Consider the following 26,958-nt stretch of genomic DNA (forward strand, 5'->3'; position numbering starts at 1 on the left):
AATTCCAGTTTTTGGACCTTTTAACCCAAATCTTGTTTACTGTAGGTTATCCCCATTGCAATTTACCAGTCCCTCCACAAATCCACATCCACACATTTGACTGTAGCAGACCATACTGACCAGGAAAAACATCCTCTGTTGGAAGCCCTTTCTGGACAACTTGTGGAGACAGCCTTCTCTGATGAACTCCTATAAGAGGGAAGAAGTACAAGAAGTTGAATCAACTGTACAGACACTGGTCTCACTTCAAATGAAGCTCATTTATCAAAAGCCTAAATGTCTTCTTAAATAGCACAATAGTCAAAGGATAAACAATGTTCTGTATAGGGTTAATTTCTCCATGCAGACTGTCACAGGTTGCACCATACCCTTCCAGGTTGTACCAGGTTGTCACAGCTCACTAAATCTCTCTGCAGCTCAGTCAGCTTCTGAAAGTTCTCCTGAACAAAAACAGCAGAAAGAGTTTTGTGAAATTGTTTTGAACACATTGTCAAACTTTTCCTCTTTTCCAGATATGCCAAAGCACAAAATGCATTCAAAGAGCAACATTTCTGCTAGCTTATTTCTTACAATATGTAAGGGTTTGCTTATACTTACCAGTCTATTCATGCTGTCCTGGACGTTACTGGTAGCTTCCATGATCTCAGCCAATGCAGCTACAAAAAAAAAAGAAGGAAGGAAAGGTGTTAATTAGGGCTGGGTATCGGTACAGCGTACCGGTACAAAACCGGTTTTTCTTATTGGACCGGTCCAGAAAAACCGGACCTGAAAAAATTAGGTGGACCGGATGTTGGACCGATTAGAAAATTAACATATTATTTTATCAGGCATTCATACGTTTTTGGCGCTTGCAGTTGGAAGAAAATGGAAGAGTGAAGTAGAGTAGAGTTTATAGTAATTTCTACCAATGTTTACAGTCAATCGTACAGGTGCAGTTAGCGTTGTAGTGTTTTAAAACGCCAGTGTTATGTCTAATACTCCACCAAATAGATTTCTTTGTACTGAAATGGACCATTGTTATGAGTCATACTGAATCAGGTCCAGGTTCAGGTCCGGACCTGGACCTGATTCTCTGGACCTGAACCGGACCTGGACCTGAATTTTCTGTACCGGTACCCAGCCCTAGTGTTAATCATTTGAAAAGTGCATATTTTCATCTCTTGGACCTAAATCAAAACTTAAATACAGGAAAGCTCTCTATTTACAAAACTCATCTATTACAATACAGAATTACAGAAACACTCACCTCTGCAGTCCTTGTAGTCCCTGTGATCCACTGGGTAGTGTTTCACCAGTCCTGAAGAAAGGGTAAAATTCAAAATGCTTGTTTCTTGAATTTGAAATTTAAAATGAAATTTTATGACACACGCACACACACATAGCTTCCTGGGTTATGCTGCTGAACAACAAAAACAGTTACACAACAAGTGCTCGAGAAAACATGACCTTCTTGGCAAAGGTAGGGTCTGATTAGCATAAAGCAAACAGAGTTGTGAAAGGTAACATATGGGGTTGTGGAACTCCTTTATGTTGAAGCATTACTCACTCTCCAGGATGAGTCTGTAGTGCAGGAGCCTCTGTGCTGGCTTCAGCAGGAAGGTGTTGAGTGGCAGGTAGCACACCTTCTGCATCTCAAACTCCTTGTACACGTTCTCCAGCTTCTGGTTCCTCCTGGTGGCCTTCTCCATCTCCAGCAGAATCTCCTCATGTTTCTCAATGTGCTGCATGTACAACTGAAGAGAAGGGGAGGGGTGACCCAGTGTCAAGTAAAAAAAGTCCTTCTCGTGCCTGATGATGCATAGGGCAGCACCCATCCCTGTTTCAGTAGCCCTGGACCATACAGCTTTGTGCAACCACTACAGCAGGGGTGTTTGTTCAACTTCCATATACTTTCTTGAATGCTGAGTACTATGCAGAGAAGAAAGCATGTTTGTACCATTTATGAAGTCTTTGGTATGACTCGGCCGGGGATCACGATCTACCGAATACAAGGCGAACACTCAACCCACTCAGCCACTGCACCAGTACGTACCAGTGTGCCTAAAAAAGCATTACGTTTTGTCTCAAGCAAATAGTTTCAGTTTCACCTGCTGGAAGAGAAGAGGAGGGGTGACCCAGTGTGACACATTTCACTTCGAGATTAAAAAAGAACATTACGTTTTGTCTCACAATATCATCATGCATCAAAAGTAACGCAAGCTATACAATTTGTGTAAACACAATATCAAATGGGATACAGACTGTGATTGGAAAGGCTGCACTTAAAGTCAGCGTGATAAAAGTGAATCAATCGTATAACCTGACCCTTAGCTCCTCTCACAACCTCAATGATGAGTTTTTCATGAATTGTAAAGGCTCAAGTAAACAAATACAGCCTGTGTCAGATTTTCTACCCAACCCTCTACTTATATGTTTTCCACTTTTTAGCTTCAAAAGTTCTGAGACATAAGGAAATGACATTGACAAGGTGAATATCAAATTGCCTACCTTGAGTGACTTCATGTTCTTCAGCAGGATGTCTCCAATCCTTTGATAGTCCCCTTTCAGGTGTGCATTGGACCTCCCCTCCCTATTCAACACATAAACATAGCTGGTTAGACAGGTAGAGATTTGAGTCTACCTCGATTTAACATATGAAACACATGAAATCTGTAGTTAGTTTTTGATCAAGATGACAACTAAATAAACATTTGACCCCTCTAAGCTGGTTAATTAATCAGTTCAGTAGAACTTGACCTATTTTGTGCGGCTGATGCAGATTTACTTCCCCATTTGATGCAGTTTGCTGCAGTATGTCGCATTTAAGTCAGAAATGCCCCAAACCCATAATGATACTAAACGCACATACAGGCATCAAATATGTGCATCCCTGATATATACATTGTATGGGTCTGCAAGTATTGAACTTGTACAACACATCACCGTGTACTCACCACAGAGCCATTCTCTGCTCTATCTCCTTCAGGAAACCCCTGTGGAACTCGTACAGGGGGTCAAAGTTGTCGAATAGCAGGTGTGCCAGGGACTCTGTGATGGACATGTCCTGGATAACTGCATTCCTGAACCACTGGGGACACAGAGAAAACAAGATGATCTTTAAAAAAGCTGTCCACCCAGGCTGTTTCCAGCTTTAAATTATTTTCTGTCTTCCTCATTGTTTGGGAGCCCTTGTTGTTGGTTTTAGTGATAATGGTGAAGATGAAATGGTGGCAGAAGCTAGCTGTTATGACTAGTATAGACCTTGTCATACCATGCCCTCCCCATCAGAAATGAAGGACATTTTATCAAATGACACTGGATAATGAGTGCTCACTACATCTTACTGATGGAATACTACATAATACCGGATAAGAAAAACTAAGTACTTGAGATATTAAGTTTCTTACCACAACTATAACTTCAAGATCCTTCAGGTACCTGTGCAGACAAAAAACAATGTTTAACACAGTTACAAGAGCCAGGTACGTCAAGCAATGATAAAGCTGTCAACTGTGTGACAGCACCTCCTTGTGTTTTAGCACAGTACTGCAGCATCAGCTGTACACTACAAATTACAAAACATTTGGAAGGAACACAACATTCTGTTAATTATCATTTTTAGTTTTCTTCTTTCTGTATTTCCTCCAATTAAGAACCAAAAGATACTTACAGGTGGACAATGATATACACACAAAAGCATCTACTGTGCAACTCAGAATATTGTCAAACAGGAAAGTGTCCCTTACGTTCTTTCTGTGGACAAGAGCTCCTTGGCAATGTAGTAAGCCTTGTCTGCTGGGTACCGCTGAAAGGCAAGAGCACAATTGTAAGTACATGTACATTACAACAAATTCTACAGGCTGGCAAAAACTAGGTGTAGTACGAAAATAAGACTACATCTTTGGGACATAAAGAAACAGCAAGGCATTTTTGTTTTACCACCATGATAACTCATATGATAGTGGCCTTTTGACTTAGCAACAAAAAAAACAACCAAAAATAGGTTGAAGGTATTTGTCAACCATATTTACATGTACGACATGTGTACTAGGGCATACACCCCAGAGAATTCAGCTTCACAGGGGAATGTATGTATGCGTCCTGTTATCTGACAAAACAACATCCAACTGTTCCATGCAGTAAAACAAAAATTATGAAAACATGCAACAATCATGAGGATGTAATTAACCATGTTCTGTTTACCATGCACCCTATGTAGATTGATGGACCTTATTTCCAGGTGATTGGAAGACGTGGTTTGGTCCTTGTTACATCATTATTACCTTGGTGTTCTTTAGTACCTTCTTTCTTGTCTCATCCTCCTCTTGTGAGGGTGCCGTCACCAGCGGACTCCTGTCCTGGCTGATGACGGAGGGTTGGGGGGACGTGGAAACGGACGACAGTGGGCTCAGCATCGGCGATTTCTCCGCGCTCACGTTTCCCGGAATGTCGCCAATGGAGGACGGGTCGATCTTACGGACTTTGGTCGGAGTCTCGGGAATTCTGTCTGTTGTTGGTGGGGAAAAGTTTGCACTTAGATTACTTGTGTTTTCAATGCTTGTTAATCCAAGTCTAACTGAATGCGACAAACATTGGCCTAACTTACCACACAGGGACTTGAGGATATGGCTGTCTGTGTGTACATGCTCGTTTTTTTTTGTGTGTGGGCATGAGTGGGTGGGTGTGCACGTATGTGTCTGTGCTTTGTGTATGCTTGAGTGCATGTATGTGCTTTCTTTTGCGTATAAATTTTGACTTCAACTTCTATGGCTAAAGTTCACAGTTTACATCCAATGATCAAGAACGAAACTTCTTACAATTATTGGTCCAAGTCTTAAAAGGAAGATATTTAAAGGTTGTTAAACTTGCGCTGTTTTTTAAGTTAAGAATCTAAATGTATGATCATCTTGTAATTATACAGAAAGTTTCATTGTATTAAAATTGACTCTTTATTAGCTTCTGTACCAGAAGAATCAATGGGAACATGAATATCACCTCAAGACGTACAACCTTTAAGGCTAATAAACCTGAGGCAACAGAAATAAAGGTAGCTTCATCAAAATGACAACTTTCTTTATAGTTTGTGAAAAGGCCCTTCACAGTCCTCGATGATTATATTCTGGACCACTGATACTTGGTTGTTGAAGAATAAGCCGTGTTTAACAATCGTTTGACTTAACGAATACATTTGAAATTTGGTGTTAAATTTCAAATCATATTTTGTCTCTGCCACGTTTGTACTAATGTCATAGAGGAAAAGACTAATTGAATCAACTAAATGTATGCTTTTACATTGCTTTAGTATTGTGTTAACAGTTATTTGAAACATATTTCCTGCTGTCTCTTTTTAGATTGTTTGGACATGATGTTAGTCTTGTTTGTGTGGCACAAACTATGGCTGTTCAGTATTGTAAGGTTCTTGTTTGCCAAGTTTGTAGACATATACTTTTTTAAAATCGTCTAAGAACAATTTATGGGGGAGGGGGCACCTGGAGGGCATGTTCTCAGCTACCATTGTGTACCCTTGGCTGAGTAGCAATTGTCATTCTTTTACCTTGCACAGGTTCTTTACAGTGTGAGAGAAAGATGGAAAGTCTCAACTATGTTCTGTTAAACATGGTTAAACTATCTGAGTGGGTCCTTCCTAGCAGGTGTAATGGTAAGTGCAGTCACATTTATCGGTACAAGTTAAAAGTTACTACTTTACTGAATTCATGATAAATAGATATGAGACTTGATGAGAATGTTTGCATAGAAACATTTAAAAAAGCTTGACTTCCCTTAATCGTAAACTGATAAATTAGACCTACCGCTTCCCCATCTTATGAAAATATGAAGTAAAGTGTAAGATGTAAGAAGACCCTGGGTTAATCACAAACAAGAGTGTGCTAACAGACGGCAGTTAGTTAGTCACGTTGATGCCTTTATGGCGATGGAGAGAGTGGAACCAACGAGGATGCAGCATGCAGCATGACACACCAGATAACAGACACCACAAACAACCACAACACGCTTTAGTCTGACATGGAAGGACTTTATTTCTCCACAGAAGACCTATCACCAAGGTCCGTGAACTTGACAGTGGAAGACAGTTGTGCAGAGGTGTTACTTTGACCTTCAGTGGGTAAAATGGCTTTTTCGACTTACATGTAACTAGTACCGGTGATCAACGTCTTTTCACAAAACTGATAATATATTGCTCCTGGCTAACTCGTCATGCAAGTCTTAGTGGAAATACTGTCAGATGTATATTGAATATCAACCTGCCTAAAGATATCTTGAAAAATATATGAACTAGATGGTACAAAGAAGACCTACTGTCCGTTTACTTAGAATATATGTACACACATTGCAGCTTGAATACTTCTTTATCAGCTCCTACCCCGAGGCAATGCCAAAAATGAAGAAATCTTGTTAAACCCGTACTATGAATCTGTGGGTAAAATTTGGTAACCTACATGGAGGCAGATGTGTCTACTGCTTAATTATTCCAATTTTCCTGCACATCGCTTGTAAAATTAGATTAACAATGTCATGGTTCCTATTCAAGTTTGCAACAGTCATGTATTAATACATTACATGCCCTATATGACTATGAAATGTGGTGATATTCTGTTATATATATTCTGTAAAATTTGCTTTTCATGCACAAGCAGGATGGAAATAGTAGAGAAAAACCAGCCCAGTTTGGTCCTGTTTGCCATAGGAGTCATACACTTCACATGGAATCATGAACATGTATCCATGGAGACCAGATAGGTAACCATGGATACCAGACATGTATCCATGGAGACCAGACGGTTAACCAGACCAGATGTAACTATGAATACAAGACATGTATCCATGGAGACCAGATAGGTAACCATGGATACCAGACATGTATCCATGGAGACCGATGTGCAACTATAGAGACTAAACAGGTAGTCATGGATACTGGACATGTAACTATGGTTGACTGACATGACATGTAAATTTTAGAAAAGGAATAGCCTGATAGTGATCGAATATCAAACGAAACAACATATGACCACACTTCATACTAAGCTACTTTTTGGAGTTTGTAATTTTGTAATTGTCAACTCAGATTTTCCATGTACAATAACACCACTACAAAGTGTAGGTCTCCCATGGACAGGACCAAAGCCAGGACTTGGCTGAAACTGGTTCAGTTAACACCCCAGCCTGTACTTTTACATTTCTTGTGTCTATCACATAAAAATTGGAATATAATGTCTCAGAATGCCATAATATTCTGGTTCTTTTGCACAGTTAGACGAATGTCTGTATTAAACAAGAAAAAGTTACCTGCCTTATTCCAGATGGTGATTTTGCATTCAAAAACAAACTCCAAGAGTTAGTAGATGTAAGTTTAGACACATAAAATAGTACAAACAGTGTACAATGATTTTTGGCATACCCAAACCCACAGGAGACATGAACATGCAGAGAGAGACTGCTCCACACAAATGACAAATGCGAAGTGATGATGCAACTATCCTGTCCAAAACAGTGTAAACTAAGACTGAGCTGATAAAAGGTGGCTTATATTCAGTTCATGTTCGCTTACTTTGACCCTTTTGTTATGTGGCTTCTTATTAAAAATTTTAAAAAATAGCACAGCAAAAGCTTGTATAAAGCTTGAAATGGTCTAAATTCTTCAAGAAATCACAGCAAAAAATTGCATCAAACATGTATATAAATGTGAAAACAAAGGCTTTACATATCAAAAAGACTAGTAGTAGTAGTAGAGTTTAAGATCAAATGTTTCGCCAGATTTAATAGTATTGCCTAGAATTGCCTACATGAAGAGCCTGGAACGACTAAAAGTTAAGTGCAAAAAAGGCTTCTTTAGTATGGTAAGGGTTAAACTGTACAACAGAAAAGTCTTTGTTACTGAGGCTCTTTGGAAAGATTCAGCCTTTCTCTACACATAATACAGCAGAAGGTATTTTTGCAATCAGAATTCTAACAGTAATGTTGACAGTGCTGAATCACTGCGGTCACCGGCATCTGCGTATTGGCGGCTCGTGTCGCTAACTATACGAACTCATCCAAGCAGTCACACAACTGCCATGATACACATAAATAAAGCTCCATAAAACACTATGAATATGGGTCTTCAAATGTTTGTTGAGTAGAAAAGCAACCAAAAGGAAGCGACATAAACATTGCCACCATTGTACTCCCAAGGGAGAGTGGCCGTGAAGGTGGCAGACTAGAGAACGCTCCAAAGATTTATTTGACTGTAACAAATGATTCGTGCTGTCTATGAAAATAAGACTTGACAGAGAGATGTAGATGATATTTTCATATAATCAGGCAGAGTTTTGTTGATGTTGCCGGTGTCGTTTTTTCGTAATGTTTTTTTTAGTCGGGCATTCACAATCAGTGCATTCAGCCCATTGCCCGTAAAACATCAGCTGGATTGTTCTAGGTACAGCCTTCCTCATGTGAGACAAGAAGTACATACAGTCACGATTTTACTGTCAAAAGAAAGCTAAAATATATCATACTATTAATTTTTTTCTGTGTACTTAGATTTACCACTTACTTCTGAAGAGAGCAAAATATACAAAAAAGCGTACCGAGTTAGGCACACTGTCCAGCGTAGCACAAAATTGGAAGGTTACAGACACGAAATTGTCTCTCAGTGTTTGCCGCTTGTAACAGTCGCAGCGCGAAAGTTTCATGAACCACATGAATGCATTTCTTGTTCAAGTATGTTGTTCAAATCTATGAGTAAAAAATTCAGTCATCAAAATTTGACCACTCTCAGACAACTAGCGATAGAGCGCCATGAGTTTGAGCGCAAGAAAAAGCGTACCGTGTTGGGGCACCTCCCGTTATAACGTTAAAGCCAATAAGATAAAGAATCAAGACTGTCATAATACTTTCCTATCATCAATGAAATATAGGTTATACATTTGTAGAGTTATTAATTTGGTTGTTGAGGGATTTACAAACCTGAATATGCATTTACTTTCAAAAATATTCTTGGATAAGATAAGAAATATGCCAATACTCAATAATCATCACAATATTCAGATTAATTGATGAATAAGAGCCAATATGAAGGTCCGTCTTTGAAATAGCAAGATTTTAAATAATATCTCTATGGCTTATAATCATCTCTATCAAATTCTAAGAAACATGCTGTCCTCATTTTATAAGTTTTTAGGCTTTTTTTGTGCACTTTTCAGTAATAACTCTTTATTAGGGGTGTCCACTTTGTTAAAGAAACAAAATTGTCTTCAGATGTTGTAAATCTTCAGTGCATCTATAAAGTTTAGACATCCAGGTAAATAGTCCATGCAAGCAATTGGATAGACTTTGGAAACAGTTTCCAAATCCAAACCCTAAAAAATTTGTAGTTCTGCATGATCAGCTTTTTATGAAAGTATTCAGAAGGACCAGTCCTTCAGAAATTTATTCACGATCCTTGGACTATTGGCAAGATTTAAACTCAAGAAGTGGACTACCCCCCACCTAATGTGTACTTTATAACCCTAACATGTATTACAAGGAAACAGATAGCTTCAGCTTCTAACTATTTCAAAGAAATATGAAGTTGTCCAAACAACGTTTGAGTATTGCAGACTGTAAGATTCAAAGTTTCTGAGCTGCACATCAGAAAAACTACTTTTGTATGAAGTTCAAAGCTCAATGAGGCTATGATAGACAGCAAAAAGATTGACAATTCCATGCTGTAGTGTTCATGGAAAGACAGAATATGTACATCATACGTTTTAGATAGTTCAAAAAGTCAGATACATTTGCTAAAGTTGTGTCTTATGCTTTGAAAGTGGACACTCCAGAAAATCTGGCCTGTTTCAGTAAAGTCCACAGACAGTGGGTAATAATATTCATATTTTGGTAGGTATTATAAACTTCAAGTCCTGGCTACGTTCCTATATTTCTTCATATAAAAAGACTGGCAAAGCTGTCAAAGAGGGTAAGATTCACAGTGCTACATAATATACATACAAGAGTGCCTTGTCTAGTATACGTTTGGGGCACATAGGTCTTCATTATATCGTCCGATTTCCTACAACTTACAAGGTCTCTACACCAAGCTATATTTTAAAAATGTAGGTCCTTCATACATGCATGTTTGGACATGCTTTCTTGTAAAAAAGCATTTACAGTAGGTATTTACATTTTAGATATATCTATAGGATTACGTTTGGATTTAAAGCAACACTGCAACAAAAAATAAATCTTATGTCATGGCAAATTACTTTGAACTATTATAAATTGGACTGGCGACATCTTTTATCAATCTAGTATCATGCTTTACAATTTTGGACCTCCTAATTTTTGGCCTCTTTGTTCTGTTGATTGAATGTTCTAAACCTAATCTGGCCATTTTGACATTTACTGATTTAGGAACCAACCCTATTACGGGGTTTATGCAAAAGGAAAATGGCACTTACAATGCCCTTTTTCTTGGAGTTTACACACTTGAGTGTTACTGGTCAAACATTTTTGCATTGGCAAGAAAGGTGGCCTATGGTAATACTACTAGTATTTGATAATTGCTTACATATTGACAACAGTTCCTAGTAACACAACACTACACTAGATCTGACCAATATTTTCAAGTTTTACGTGATCAACTTTTCTTCTCAATCGAGAGAAAATCTCAATTCCTAACTGATATCGTATCCATGCAAACTCCTGTATAGACATGTCATGTATAAAATTATGTAATGAGATCACTACCTTAACGAATCGTCATGTAACGTCACATAAAGAAAGACATCTATAGACCCAAATGTCTAACCTGGAATGTGGTACCACTTCTACAAAGAAATACAAAAGTCTTTGATTGATGCAGGCTAATTTGAAATTCAGTAAGGCTATCCAATGGAAAACTTCCACAGACCACAACCAAATATAGGTCACACAAGGGTGGGGGACAAAGAAAGCACAACCAAACTTCGACCCAAAGGGTGCAAATCTCCTCGCATAGAAGCAGAAAGCAAACAACAGGGACTACAGCATGCTAACAGCAAGCCAAAGAAACAGAGACAAGGAAACCAAGCAAGTCACGCAAGTCCTGGAACAAACTTAAGCCATGCTGGAAATGAAAACATATCTTGATATAATTAAACTTTAAGAGAGTTAAAGAGAAAGAACAGAAACAAAACTCTAATTAGCTGCAACTGTAAAAACTTTTGACATGCTAATTCTGACATGATGGCAATATTACTGCTACCCGCTATTGCTACTTATTGCACTGTTATCATCGCTAAGGTTAAGGGACCCATCACTGTCATTTCTTGCAAGGCTTGGATGAAAAACGTCATCCGAAAGTTCACTTTCTTGACGGTTAAAGCCAAGGGCATAGGGGTTTCCGAAAACAACACCAGCCGAGAAGCGTGGTGCGGCTCCAACTGAATGGGGCAGCCGTGGTGACTTTTCTGTGGGAGGGACATTGTCGTTGGACAACGAAGGGTGCGTTTTTTGTTGCATAGGGGGAATTACTGAGCAAGGCGCTTCTGCTATTGGCGGGGAAGTTGGGATGCTTTCCACTGAACCAATGGCCAAATAGTCCGAGCGATCTCGCAAGGGCTCGTCAACGATTGGCCCGGGACTGAACTCGCTCATGTGTGTATCAGAAGTTGAATTTACGTCGGCTTGGACGACGATAGTTTTATGTTTACCATTTCTACAGGGCAGGTTTTGTGCTTTTTGTATGTGCAGAGCAGGGCTGTTTGGGGCCGAGGGTGGCTCCGAGCAGCTGTCTGAGGAAGAACTAGAGTCTTCTGTTATGTGGAGAGGAATGTTGTGGGGGCTGCTGTAGGGTCTTATCTCATCTTCTGTTATGTGGAGTTCACAGGGGGACTGATAAGGAATGTGGCATTCACTACCATCATGCACAAGGCCACTGCCAAACGACGCATGAGCATTAGCAAACGACAAAATTTCAGCATTGGTACCGTTTACAACCACAGGGTTATTGTTAGAGGTCAACGGGGAATTACTTGATGCATTGCTGGCTGATTTTTGGTAATCATTATCAAGCATTTTACTAGATGCTTTAACTTCTGAAAGATTTTGTAGATTGCTTGGATTTTCGTTCAAGGTTGGACTTTTTCCCTGGCATTCCTGAACACAATTGTCATTTGTATCAGCAGTGTCTGCCTGTTTTAGTTCCTGTAAGAGCACATTTGTGGGTAAGTCGACAGGCTCATCTGTACTGATGGCCCCCGCACTACTAGGACTATCGTTCCCTATCCCTGTGTCACTACTTGCAGAAGGAACAGCATCATTGCCTTCAGAGCCGGGGGTCCCCGCCTCCTCTTTCTCCCCATCGGGCTGGTCTATCACTTCGTCTGAATCAGCATGCAGGGCCGTGATTTTCTTCACAAGGTGCTGCATCTGGTCATGCTCGCTGCTCATCTGCCGCACCAGCCCCTGCATCGCGTCATGCTCGCTCGTCATCTCCCCAACAAGGTCATGCATGGCCGCGTGCTCATCGCGGTCACCTGATTTGTCCAGCTGGGTTGCCGGGACGACTGTCTGGTCCGCCGGAGGCTTGATGTAGGGCGAGAATCGGGGGTCCTGGGTCTCGTAGTGGCTGAAGCTGTTGGCCCGCATGTTGTTGGTGTCCAGCCGGGTGACCTCGTGTGTGGGCATAATCTGAAGGCTCTGGGTTGAAGCTCGCAGTTTGTGGGACCTGGAAGTGCACAGAATAAAGTTTGGTACTAAGCATACAGCACTGCAAGAGGACTTTTGTTGTTAAGTATCTCTCTCTCTCTCTTCTTGAAATAAAAGTAAGATAAAGCATTATGCTTTTGTAATATAAAAAGATAGCACAATTCACACACTACAAGTTAAGATTGCAACAAAGCACCACCTAAGCTGGCACTTTCAATTCAACCTAAAACACCGAAGTAGCCACATACATTTCTTTGCTTGAATGACACAACAATGTAATTTTGATTTGGCTGCTCTGGAACAAATAGATCATGCTTTACCCGCATTGCTCTCTTGTGTGCCCATAATCGTTGCATTGTTGTGTTTGCAGTATGCAATCTTTGTAGTATGTATCAAAAATGTTGCCATAATTTTTGCATAGGATGCTGTTACTAGAATATGAGGAAACATACCTTTGAAACTTGGGGTTCTTACTGGGGGAGCCTCCCTCTCTCATATCTTCAATCAACTGCTTCTGTGTTCGACCACTGAAATAAGCAACGACAAAAATTAGATATGAATCACACACAGGAATATTTCTTCTGACATTTTGTAAAAAGATGTAACACCTGGAAGTCAAACTAAGTGGCTCAATTATGTGTGCAATTTAGCTTTATTAGTTCAATTACAGTCAAACCTGTCTATAGTGATCACTCAAAGGACCTGACGAAATTGGTCTAAAGATGGAACTGGTCGTTACTAATACTATAGACAGGAGTCTTATTGCTTGGGTCAATGGAAAGGTAATTGGAGGGACTACTTTCAAATAGGCCAAGATAACAGGTGGCCAATGTCACGCTGTCAGCAGCCCTTGGCCAAATTAGTTGCAAGAAAGAAAGAGAGTTGCAAGAAAGTTGCCGAATTTCAAAACCACCAGAGAAAATCTAGCTATCATATTGAACGGGACTAGTTGACCTGGGAACATCGGCCAATCTCTAAAAATTGTGTAGTGAAAATATCCTTAATAGCTCAATGATTTGTTGGGAGAACTATTATCTGGTGTGTACACCAACTTTTTTTTCCTTCTTTAAATTTTTCAACATGAAGTTATAGATACACAAACACAGAAAAAACTGAGCCTTCCTAATGCACAAAAAACTATCCATATCTATCATCCCTCATTATATAAATAACATGTCATATTTTTACATACATGTGCGACACCAGCTTTAAGCAGAGGTAGTTACTAGCATAGGCTTTACTGCACTTTAAAAAAGGGACAGAGACTATATGACTAACCTGAACCTGAAGGACGACCCTCTGCTGAAAAGGATAGACTTTGGCACTGGCTTTGGCCGGACCTCCAGGCGGAAGAAAGCGTGGTACTCGATACACAACTTCCAGAAACTCTTACAGGCGTCCCTCGAACTCATCACAAACTCCACTGTCGCATTGTACAATCCCTGGGAAGGATAAGGGGTTAGAGTATTACATTATTGTCATATTCATACAAAAAGCCACCTAAGTAATGCCATCAATTTATGTTAAAGGTTCTTCAAACAACCCTGATAATGGTGTCTGACAGACACCGAAACGATGGAAGTGAGTACTACTACTAGTATTTCGGTTGTGTTTGAAGAACCTATATGAATGCCATCAATAGTTTGAGTCAACAAGCCACAAACTATGCAAACTTTTGATGATGTTTTGTCTTGACCTTCTCAAACAAGTTAGACCAATGGGATTCAATACTTACAAATGAATTATGTACTATACATTGAAAATGCACCTCACACTAAAATTGTCCATGCAAGACATGATCTGTAACTTAAACTTAGTAAGTCTACCATTTTGCAAAGTAATGCAAAGCAAGGACTAATATTGTAGGGTGTTCACAACAACCTTTAGCTTTCCAACAGTAGCGTATGATTGATCTACCCAAGAGACATTGTTTTCTTTTACAAGAATGGCAACTATGTCACTTAATGGATTGTAATAACATAACATAACATTACATATAACTTACATAGGCTTCAGGATGCAGTTTGATCAGGAAACGTTTCCTCTTGAAACTGAGTTTCCTAATCTTGGCCCAGGAGAAGGTATTGATCTTTGTGTGACCCTGAGAAAGACAGAAAGTAAATGAATCATTGATCAGGCGGTCACACACTTAAACGTTGCACAAAATACAATCAAGTTGAGCTTTCCACAGTACAATACAATCAATGAGGTCTCATTCATGCATTCCTATGAATTATGTTTTAAAAAGGAAAGGCTGTATAGATAAATGTGTGTGTATAGAAAGTTAGAAATATCATTTTTCTTAGTTTCAGCCAGCCCAACTTTTCCAAAATGCTTAAATAGAGAAAGCGTTTGTAATTGAATAAATTAGCAAGTAATTTTCTGCAGACACAACATGATAGGTTGGTACCGTCCTCAGGTTGAATGGTGCAGTCATATACTGGCCGCGAAAGGGGTGTGTGGCTAGGCACAGTTTGTAATTACCATTTTAAATATCAAATTTTTACATGCTGCAGGGTAAATGTTCTGAACATACAATGATAGATATCAATACATTTCCTATTGGTTCATTAGAAATGCACCCATGTAAAACACATATTTTTGTGTACCCTAGACACAGATGTGCACCATCTTGAAGCATCTCACCTGGAAGATCAAGACACCCATGTTGGCGACTGCCAGGTTGATCTTGACCCCGTCGTGGTCATGTGCCGGGTGTAATCTGATCCCGTACATCTCCAGTCGGCGAGCGATGTCCAGGAAATTTCTGTCGGCGTCCGCTGGGGTTTGGCCGCTGTTGGAATAACAATCAGGAGAGCTACATTTAGGAGAGCTTCAAATGTAACAACCAAGGAAAACGTCAGTTAAAATTTGCTTCTCTTGTGACATGTATCTGAACAGATATTACCTTATCTAACTATACGCCATACATAGATGAAAATTAGACATCCAAATGCATTAGAGCATGATACAAAATTAATCAAATAACTGGATGAAGTCTATGCTAGAGGCAGATGTTTTAGGCATCATCAGTGAGCTGTTTCTAACAGCATCTGCTGTCTTTCACTGATGAAATATTTATCATGTACAATGCAAATAGACTTCAATTTTGCAAGCTCAGATGAGCTTTCTACTGTATGGACGCTCAAATACTATGAGACATGTGAAATCTCTCAGGGTTGGACATAAGCACTGAACAACTGTGGGACTTACGCAAGTTTCTGGTGGAACTCCATGATCTTATTCTCCATCTGTGGCGTCTGGTTTGGCACGAACTTGAACTCTGTGATGTACGAACTCTCAGGGTATTCCTCTGCTGTGAAATCACCAACCTCAGCTGCATAGAAAAAGCAAGAAGGTATAAAAAAAGTCATCCTTCAATGTGATGAGGCATACTGTTATTCATTGATCACAGACAACATTTTCCTGCCTAACATGAAAAAAGATCAGACTAAGGTCAAATAATGCCGGAGCCTGGGTGGAAATTTTGGTCTAAGGAAACACTTGGACTAAAACAGAAAGGTTCCTGATCTTGTACAATGTTAGATGCCATGAGCATTGCTCTGTTATCAGAACTAGAACAGAAGGGTGCCCCACCTAATACAATGATAGACGCCATGAGCACTATTTTGTTATTAGAAGTAAAACAGAAAGGTTCCCCACCTTGTACAATGTAAGATGCCATGAGTGCTGCTGTATTATCAGAGCTAGGCAGCCGACCAGTGGCCAGGTCTCTTCGCACTTGCATAGCAAACAGGTACCTGCAAAACAAAAGTTAGAACAGTTAGAACAAAAGCTCTATAAAAACAAACTGAGAACTTTTTTTATAACAGTAATTCTACCGGGTAGTTGACTTAAATCCTAACTTGGTAAGCATGCAATGGTGTCTATAGATAAGTATCAGCTATGTGGACAATGATAGAAATCATGATATAAATGTAAGGTAGATATAGATATTTAGTTCCAATAATTGTCAGCATACGACAAAATGACAGCAAAGACACAAATGATGGCTTGTCTCTGACAAGTAATAAGCCTATACACTCATGTAAAACATCCTATTACTAAATGCACTGCAGCTTGTCATTGTCCAATCCATCATGTGTAAGACCAATCTATATACATCTTCACACATTATTTAGGTCAACTATCTTGGGACTTGCATGTGGTGCATGAACACTTGACCCTTGCCCCAACCTTTGACCCAATTGTCCGTCTATTGTTGCTTTATGTCAATCATCAGACAGTGACTTGAATAGAGGCTCATCAGGCATGACGTTCCCTGGAGTGGGGTTATAGACCCATGGAGGTGATGAAGGGCAGCCGCAGATAAATGTACTGATGTAGAGTCCTACATGCTGAATAACCAATACTACAGTAATGACTTTTCCCACAAGGGAGTGAAGTACTTTAACCCTACAGGAGTGAAGAAGATGTACTGTAAATGCATTTAACTTTAAGTTTGTTATGTTCACAGTTTTCCGTGTGAAGGGATGAAGGGGAGCTGCATATACATGTACAGCACTACATGCTGAATAACCAATACTACAGTAATGACTTTTCCCACAAGGGAGTGAAGTACTTTAATCCTACAGGAGTGAAGTACATTTAAGTTTATGGTAGTGATATTGTTCCTGGTGACCAAGAACTCAAAACCACCTTGAAAATTTTTCTTCTATCTTCTGAATGTCGACATCTTTGTCTAAGGGACGTATATGGATGTACAGTTTTATCATATGTGGGAGGTGACTGTTCTGTCTGTCTGAAGTGCCGAGTCACTAGAAAGTGGTTGTCAACTGGCTGTCCATTAAGTTTCCAATACTGTAGCCATTGTTTCCATTACTATACTATAGTGCTACAATAAACTCAAAACCACCTCAAATACTCCATTTTCTCCTAAATGCGAAAGAAACTAAATCACCCCATTTACAGCATTGTTATGGCTTTAGTTGTGTAACAGTGGGCTTGTGCTTCTGTGATTCCCAATATACACAATACATCGTGGCCATGAATCCAAAGTGCTGCTATTTTTGCCTGTGCCTGTCAACTACTCTCTCTTCATAGCCTAGGGCTGATTGCAAGGAGCTTACAACTGGTGGGGATGAATTGCAAGGGTCTGATGTGAGACTGGAAGGATCAGGAAGTAAATCACTGCAAGCTTAAATGATTTACAGGATTGTTTTGGCTTTGTTCATGTAACTGTGTGTTTGTGTTTCTGTGATACATATACAATACATTTTAGCCATACATCCAACATGTTGCTATTTTTGTCTGGGCCTGAATTGCTTACAAGGAGCTTACAACTGGTGGGGCCGAACTGCAAGGGTCTGGAACAGGACTGGAAGGATCTCTAAGTGGTATGGGTACTGAAGCGAAGTCTGCTATCTCTTATTAATTGTCTTACTTTGAAGGATGTGGTAGAAAACTGCACAGTATACGTTTGACCTGGTGAACCATGACCCCCAAACCCAATGCCTGACTTACCTGGTGAACTCATCATGCAGCTGCCCAGGGTCAGGGCTGAAGAACTTCACACAGAAGCGGAACATGACTTTCTTGGGATCTGAGGAGGATAAGAAGACACCGAAATCAAACAAGCACCTGAGAAAGAATGAATTTTAAGAATGTGATAACTACATAGTCAATTGAATATTAATTAATGATTAATTGCAGTTAGGGGAAAGCCTCGAAAAAAACTTAAATATCCTCTGTATATTCCTTTTACTGCTTTTAACAAGTGGACTTTTTTTTAATGTGCTAATTAACAATTAACAATGGATTGTTTGCTTTCTACCATTGTACTGCAATGTTATATTACATTTTCTTACATTAGTTTTAGTGCTGGGATCCCAACCGTAAATATGGCATAAAATACACATACTGGTAAGGAGAGGATCACAACTAACCTTTCACTTGCTTCAGGATCATTTTCATTGGATCCAGCCAAGTCTGTGGAACAAAAAAGAATTTTTGTGAAACCATGTTTTCATTCATTACTGAAAAAGCAATGGCTGAAAGGTCAATAAAACATATCTTATGTTATTCCTCTAAATGTATTTTTCTACTATTGATGTGTGATCTTACAGACAGCTGGTTAATAAACTGAATTACTGTACTTATTCAGCTTACCGATTAATTACTATCAATCTGTCATTTTACACTTGACAGATCAACGATGACTGCCTATATAGAAAAACCTGAAAACCACCTAGGTAAACATGAATTTTTCTCAGTCAATTTTCTTTTTTTCTGATTTATACAGCTGAAATACATGTATCTTTGTCAGCCATGTCATATGTATAAAATCATCTTTACTTAAATTCCCATATTAGTCAAATATTTATCCAAAATCAACAGTTTAACCAATATGAGAATCCCTGTATATATGTGTATGCATGCTGACATGTTTTCCATTTTGAGAGTTAAATTTTGTCTGTGATTTGAAAGAGGCCACGGATGTGTGGTCTATTGTTTGGTGTGTTGACGTACAGTGTTTCCAGCAGGGTCATTGTATTCCAGCCCAAAGTAGTCAGACTCTCCCAACTGCAGATGGTCCTTCACTGCATTGAAGAGCTCCTGGCCGCACGCCTTAGTCTGGAACACAAAGTGCACACATCGGCCTTAGCAACAGCGCCATGCATTTTAACAGTGCTAGCAACACCACATGAATATACAGTCAATCCTCTACATAAGGACAAAAGGTCCTTCATATTTTGATAAAAATCGTACTATTAGCAATTAAGATTTTGAACCATAGTATCTTTTTAAATTGCTGTACTTAACTTTTAATGCAATTCTCCCTGGAGGAGTATATGCAAATGCCAACACAATTCAGACTTGACTAAAAGTCTGTGATACGATATTTCAATAAAGATTTCAAAGATAAGGACCACCTGGAGAGTTGGCCAATGTCACCACTGTTTGTTGGTCCCTTACTTAGATAATTTTCCCTATTGCCACAAGCACTAAGAATCATGTCTATAGTTATCACATGTCCACATATACCAGATTTTAACAATCCCCTGAGTGGTCTATTCCATATTCGTCTAGTTTTGCTGCATTTATACATCAGAAATCTAGTCTTGTTTTGCACCCTAGAGCAAGTTTTCCCAATATCAGAGCCATGAATTTTAATGGTCATAATGGCACATCATAAATCCCAAAATGCTCTAAGGCAAGCTTTCTGAACAGTTGAGGCATAAACCCTAACAGGTAAGTAGAAAGTATATGAGAAATCAATTCCTTTTTGGCCCAGAGGCAAGTTTTTCCAAACAATGGAACCATGAATTTCAACAGCATTAACTACACAGCATTACTTGGTATTAGAAATCTATTTGCATTCCGAACTGAGGCAAGCTTTCTGAAAACTAGAGCTTTAAATCTCCTCACTGTTGAGGACTGTACATATTCACAAGCTAAATCAAATTCTGTGCCTTTCTGTCCTCGAGGCAAGATTTGTGAAATGTAAGGGTGACTTTCATGGCATATTCCTGTTTTGCTAGGGGGAAGCATATGTGCATTGCAAATCTGTAACTAAAGCACATTCAAAGCTTATGGAAACCTACACAGCATATTTACTGGTTTCAGTAGCAAACCTTGTATTGGATCAGTTAGATTCTATGGGTACTCCCATTTGGTTCCTCATAATGCTAATTAAGGGAGTGGTGTATGGAAATGCTGACATAATTTCTACAGGATTGCAATTTGAGATGAATGTTACAGCCATAAATTTGTAACAAATCAAAATCTATTCCCGTTTGACTGAGGAAAAGATTCTTTAAATGCTAAAGTGACTTATATAGCAGGTCAAACTTAAATATAGTATTTATATACCGTAAGGTCACTGCTTTGCTTAGAGGGATGTTTTCCTAAACACTAAAACCATTCAACTATAAAGTAAATCCAAATCCGTTTCCTCTTTTCCAGTGAAGCTAGTTATCAAAGCATTGTAGATAAAAAAACAATGCCTTCTTTCCCTCTATGCCTATTCACAGCAAAGGTGACAAGAACAGATAACACGCAACGAGACAACTACACATGTATGAAAGCCTAGAAAGTTTCTTCAATGGCTTTTCACTATCAATGTGCATGTACTGATGTAGTGAAAAAGAGTTACAGTCACAGATAACATGAAGGCTTTATCAGGCTCATTTGTGGGTCCATCCTAGTCCCTGTTACAGCCACATCAGACATTGCTCTCTCAAGCTACATGCATGTGCAGTTCTCTGATAATATAGCTTCCTAGTTCTTCTTTCTTGTCGATACCTGATTGCGTTCGGAGTTGGGCCAAAGAAATCTGGCAACCAGATCTTGGCCTAAGCAATCAGAACATGATAACTATAAGTTATACTAGTATAAGAAAAGTGACATAGATGGACAAAAATGTCAGCTGAAGTCTGTAAGAGAGGCTGGGTCCCTACAGGAAGGGTTGCACCAGCAGCAGACACCAGGTAATTGCCCATGAACCAGCACAATTTTCTGTCTGACTGAACACAAATTGCGGCTATTTTCTCCTGATGGAGTCATGACCAAGCAGGGCTGGAAATACAAGCGGCTGCGCAGTTCTAGCATCTGCCTAAGTGTGGGTGCAAACATACCCACCCATCGACCTGAAATTTCCTGAAAAATTTCAAAAGCTGAATGAAAGGTACGTCGATATAGGTTAGACATCCAGGTTTTAAGATATGCCAAAAAGCAGTTACTCAAGCAACTGGATATGATTTTGGAATCGGTCAGACGATTCAACTGGAATCCACCAGTTTTCGTCAGTGACACTGAAGTGATCTGGAAGAAACAGGTCTTTTATACTCCAACTATGAATGAAAGGTATATATACAGTTTGCAACCTTGCAGAGACCCAGTATCAAATCACACTATGCAGGAAATGATTTCAAGCCCTGAAGTGAGAATTACTAGACACTTCCTGTCACAGTGCATCTACGGTACCGGAATACAAATTATGTCTGTTTCTATATCTACTCCACTTGGTAAAAATACATGTTTCCAAACCAAAAAGGCTTGACATTTCCTGAAAATTGTCTATAATTGAAAAGCTAGAAAATTTACAATGTTATCTCAGAAGTAAAGAATATTAATGAAAGGCATTAATTTTGAAATAAGAAAGTTACAGGAACCCATTTTTTATTTTGAAAATGCGCTCTCTTCATACACCATGTCACTCCTCTAGACCTCTTAATACTTATTCACTTTTAAATATGTAACACACCAGATGTGCTGGCTAAATACGAGAGTGCCACCGCCTGTTATATATGACTGCGGGTTTGAGGCTGATCGATACAATGTAGAAATTTGAAGAGGTAGGGTGGGTCCAATATATTGCACTCGGAACTACTGGAGCAAGTCTGGTGGACTCATGTATGAGGCCAAATTGTTTGAGGCCAAATCATCTCAATTGCTTGATCTCGAATTTAAGAGAGATAAAGCTTATACCATAATGCTATAAGAAATATGAAAATGGAAACATAGTCTGATATCAAAGTGTGAACCTTGGTACACACAGTTGCAAGGAGTACAATCCGGGTTTAAATGACTGCATGCTTCTAGTTCTACACTATTTTTGTACCCAAAATTGGAGCTACATGCACCTAATTTTTGACTGTGGTTTCACTGGTTACACCTAGATATGTGTGTTGGGAAAGGTATGTAAAGGTACTAACGTTTACTAACATGTAGCATGTTCTTGACATGAAAACGCCAGAAAAAAATCCACGTATTGAGGTTAGCTTTGATTTTGATGAGAGGCAGTTAGGTTTGAAATTAGGTTTTGCTGACACTCTGGCACTTCATTTTTAAAATTGGGCGACCAGTACACCAATTCCAGAAAATGAATTTCACACCTTTGCAATTAACATGCAGCAAAAAGATCAGATGAAGTTTTTCTACCAGTATCCTGTTTTCATTTTTTTCTGATTTTCATTCTGAACTTTATATAATAAGATCAGACGAAATAGATGTTGCCATATACTGGGCTATCATAATATTTCTACTGGGACCAATATTGGAAATATTCTGGGGCGAAGCATTCTGTATGTAAGAAAGATCCATTTTTCTTACCCTTTCGGTCAGACAGTCAATACAAGATTAAACCCAGTCTATCAACTACCTGTCCAAGGAAAGAAATCCCTTGAACACATTGACAAATGACTATGATGACCATATGAAATCTGTTCGTTCTAACATATGCTCTTTCTGTAGTAAAATGTGTGGTTTTCCCACGAAGCTTTTGCTTTACTTGAAAACATGCCAGGATTCTCACTCCTAGCATTTTTTCACAGCGTAGGAGGCATAATGGTGTGGTGAAGTGGCAAAGGTGTGGGAAATCTGGGGGCGTCCGCCCTCTGAATTTTTTTAAAATCAATTAAACCTTCAGAAACACTATTTCTTTCATTTTAAGGACCAAAGTTTCTGAAATAACTTAATAATAACATAATTTGTTTTTACCTTTTTACAAAGCAACAGAAAGGGTCTCTAACTAAGCTGGTTGAAACACAGTATGAATGTAGGCATCCAAATTACAGCATAGGGAATACAAATCACAGCGGATTGGTGCCCTATGCTCACCCGCACTGGCAACAACCCTGATCATCTTTTAAACTTTATCTTATAGTTCAAAGACTGATACAGAGACAAATGCTCTAGCAGAACTGGCAGGAACGATTATCGTATCCCCTTGAGACAATGTCATGAATAACTGATCAGGAATGTCCATTATGATTTAAATCTGCACAGATGCCTTCAGTGATTATTGCCTGGGAGAAATTGGGTGCTACATTTTCCAATTTTCTAACCTGAAGATAAAATTCCACTAATGAGGTAATAAATCTCAAGAAACAGTTACTTGCAGACATCTCACCAAGAAAGTTTTGCAGACATTCCTCAACTGTTGGTACTTTTTAATCTTGATCATAGTATGTAAGTTTTATGCTCTATAAAGTCGACAAATTGAAATGGACAACCTAATTTTGACTAAATAGTCTTAAAATCGATAGGCCGGAATCAAAGTATGCTAATGATACACACCAAATATATAGTGACTACTACCATAGATTTCTCATTAAGTTGTACTCTACAGTTATAGAAGCCGCCACACTAAAATCATGGCATATCGATGTTCCATATGGCACTCGATACACACCCGTCTACAGCACACCTGCTTTGTCCTTTGGGATTTGCTAGAGATGCAAATTCACAACCACCTTATATTTCAAGCCTTTATCAAACTCTGCATGAAACAAAATACGGTCAAAAGTACACAAGACCACTAACTTGGGAGACAGATAAAAATCTGATCTTTTTGGACAGTCTTCTTATTTGATCTTTAAGGCCTGTGTCTATGTATCCTTTGAATCTGCTCCAACTACGTAGACAATAAAATTAGACCTTACCACATACCAAACATCATTACAATCCATCCATGGCTTCTTGTTCAACCACAAAATCACAAAACCATGCTACCAAAAACCTTTTCACCTTGCAAAGGTAATAAAGAGGCGAATTCTAAACAAGTATGGGATGGAAATTTTCCTGTGTAAGTGATACTATAAAATTATAAATTGTGAACTATCGTCAGGTGTTACATTCACCGTTTTTGCTGTGAGCTCTCACCATGCAAACATATGCTGTCTTTCACTTAACAACTGTTGTTTTGACCCTGAACTCAAAAAATAGCGAACTCTTGAATTTTAGTTTTTTACTGTCAGTGTATCACGAAATTTAAGTGCTACAATCTTGAACAAACTTACAGTACTAACCGTATCCCTGAACCAACAGTCCTCTTGACATATGCAAACACAGCTGACTGGCAGCACAATTATATAGAATATACCTGTCTTGTAACTTTGAAGTTTGACCTGTGTAAGTAAGTTTCTGACCAGTCAAGTGTTTGAGAATCATAAAAGTTTAAATCAAAACCTACATGTACCAGCACATCAAACAACAGTCACTATTCGTAGAATTTCACCTCGGACTGAGGATGAAGTTTGACGCTTTTTCCTTAGAATAGTTAGATAGACATGCGAATGGTGCAATGTGGCTTCACTACACGCTTTCAGCCAAGCACACAAGGTTACACCACCCCTTTTCTCGATAAGAGTCTTTCGTTCTTTTTCAAGAGTACAGAGGTTTGACGCCACAAGCTCCTTCTAACAAGGGGCCGATGGCTCTACGTCCCCATCCATTGGAGAATTTGACTTTTTTCACAGAATTTAAACCAGATGTGCCAAAACTGCAGAGTGTGCAGACCTCAGTGTGGGACTGTGACATGGCAATAATGCTAGATTAGTACAGCCAATACAGTATACACATTTGCTCAATGTAAGATTAGGCTAATGCTCATGGACACTTTTCTGGCTGTTCCGTTACACAGAAAGTTGAAAACAACATAGGAGACAACTCAATAAATGTGCCTGGTATTAAATCTCCCAAGAAAAATACTACAACATGTATTAGCAGGCAGTAGGGCTGGATACCTTTTGGCTTGATCAGGTTCGAGTCCAAGTCCGAGTCCAGAGGTTTAGGTTCAGGTCCGGACCTGAACCTGAACCTGATCCTGTATAGTAGTTGTCGATATCTTACTTTGTAATCTTATATTATCATATAGTATCATATTCTTATATTAAATAGAGTTTATTAAACCAATTTTCAGATTAGTGTACTTTTTATGACTTTTTGTCAGTGACTACCAAGCAGAGAGGAGATTAAAAGCAGTTTTTTATTTATTCAGAGAACATCCTACACGTAATTCACTGCACAAAAGGCTATAATCTTACATGCAAATCAAACAACGCCTCCTAGCGAGCAAGGTTAAACTGCACTCTCGCGAGACTTGAGGCGAGAACTCGCGTTGTTTTGTGTGAATCCAAGATGGCGGCCCGTTCGCCGAGCGCTAAAATTTCTTCCTGCAAGACCGCACAAATCGCCTCAAAGCTGGAAAAATGGATTGAATACAAGTGCAGAAGAAGAAAGAAATGTTGTTTGTCCCATGGTAAATTTTTCTGGATGCGGATTCTTCATTTTGAGTGAAAATTTACCGGAAGAATTGAGGAATTTTCCACTCGATTCCTCGTCGGTCGGCCTCATGCCATGGTAAAATTTGATGTTTTTTCGTAGCACATAATGTCAATGTTGACCTAAAATTGAGCTGACAGGTACACAAAGGGACGAATATGAATTTATTGTAGGCTAATTTATTTTGCCATTGGAGTACTAGTAGCATTTCTAAGTACAATAGATTTCTTGAAATTGTTCAGCCTTCCGGTCCAAAAAAACCGGTTCACGACTTTCGGTTTTTTGGACTCGGTTCTCGGATGTTGTACCGGTAAAAACCGGTCCGGCCGAACCGGTATCCAGCCCTAGCAGGCAGTGCCTAAACAACAAGGTCACACACCAGGGAGCCCAAAGTTCACCTTGACCTTAGTCTTTCCACCACCTACCCACATACCAAATGTCATCACAATCCATCTAGAGGCTTAAAATAAATGTCTGGAAACACAGACACACACGCACATGCATCACGCATGCAGACACACACACACACGCATGGACACACAGATACACAAAAACAATACCTCCATTTTTTCATGGAGTTACATGTAATAACTTGAGGGGGAATCAGAAAGGGAGGTTTCCTGGACTACAAAGTTTGGGGATTAAGTAATTGTTGGTGTCATTTTTCTGCCACTGTACCTAAGGGACCACTTATCTGGTTCTGTCAAACCCAACTCAACAAACGGACCCTTTTCTCTCTTGCCAAATCAAGAACGTTTTAACCCAGGGAAAATCACACACCCTAATCTCAAACCAAGATCTGCAAATATCTCTTCCTCCGCTGAGTGCTGGCCCACAACATTTGTAAAAGCCAAAACAAACAGGGCCAGATAAACAACTCAGCACGACAAAGACATGCCAAAGGGGCAAGGATCGCACCAAGGAATGTTGCCATTTCTACCACATGACTGCAAATCTCGCCAGTATTGAAAACTTGTGTTTGTAAGACTTTTTTTTCCTTCCTTGCCAAGCAGCACCAAACTGATCATGGCCTTTAAGTCTGTATGTGTTCGAATTCTTATCATGTTTCATACACATGACACAAAAACTGGCAATGGTACACAACCTAAAACTTAGTAAAATCAGTATAATGACCACACCAAACTTGGTCAAAATGTAGACTAGAAGTGTAAAACAAAACAAAGACTTAAAAATATGAAATTGAAAGAGGTGCAGCCACTCACTAAGTTATTGGTTAAACTGCTAATTCAGCACATACTGTAACTCCTGGAACCTTTAGTACAGTGTTTT

The 26,958-nt window shown here is 39.2% G+C and overlaps 1 protein-coding gene across 4 annotated transcripts in view; it reads right to left on the reverse strand.

Annotated features, from left to right (window-relative positions):
• Positions 1-26,958, reverse strand: part of LOC118428211 (FERM, ARHGEF and pleckstrin domain-containing protein 1-like) — a 33,936-nt gene that overhangs the window by 3,832 nt on the left and 3,146 nt on the right. For 3 of the 4 annotated variants that reach the window (XM_035838217.1, XM_035838218.1, XM_035838219.1), the window contains exons 3-22: positions 19,132-19,236; positions 18,549-18,591; positions 18,127-18,205; positions 16,306-16,403; positions 15,856-15,979; positions 15,289-15,436; positions 14,648-14,743; positions 13,921-14,084; positions 13,095-13,169; positions 12,258-12,661; positions 4,263-4,486; positions 3,726-3,784; positions 3,387-3,417; positions 2,934-3,067; positions 2,488-2,569; positions 1,547-1,733; positions 1,247-1,297; positions 598-656; positions 369-440; positions 121-189 (exon numbers count right to left, since the gene is read on the reverse strand). In XM_035838217.1, coding sequence (XP_035694110.1) covers positions 121-189; positions 369-440; positions 598-656; positions 1,247-1,297; positions 1,547-1,733; positions 2,488-2,569; positions 2,934-3,067; positions 3,387-3,417; positions 3,726-3,784; positions 4,263-4,486; positions 12,258-12,661; positions 13,095-13,169; positions 13,921-14,084; positions 14,648-14,743; positions 15,289-15,436; positions 15,856-15,979; positions 16,306-16,403; positions 18,127-18,205; positions 18,549-18,591; positions 19,132-19,236 — 2,304 coding nt within the window. The remainder of the gene's footprint in view (positions 1-120; positions 190-368; positions 441-597; positions 657-1,246; positions 1,298-1,546; positions 1,734-2,487; positions 2,570-2,933; positions 3,068-3,386; positions 3,418-3,725; positions 3,785-4,262; positions 4,487-12,257; positions 12,662-13,094; positions 13,170-13,920; positions 14,085-14,647; positions 14,744-15,288; positions 15,437-15,855; positions 15,980-16,305; positions 16,404-18,126; positions 18,206-18,548; positions 18,592-19,131; positions 19,237-26,958) is intronic. The other variant, XM_035838220.1, reaches the window with a different exon arrangement.

This window comes from Branchiostoma floridae, chromosome 12, assembly GCF_000003815.2.
Source record: "Branchiostoma floridae strain S238N-H82 chromosome 12, Bfl_VNyyK, whole genome shotgun sequence".
In the NCBI taxonomy this organism is placed as follows: domain Eukaryota; kingdom Metazoa; phylum Chordata; class Leptocardii; order Amphioxiformes; family Branchiostomatidae; genus Branchiostoma; species Branchiostoma floridae.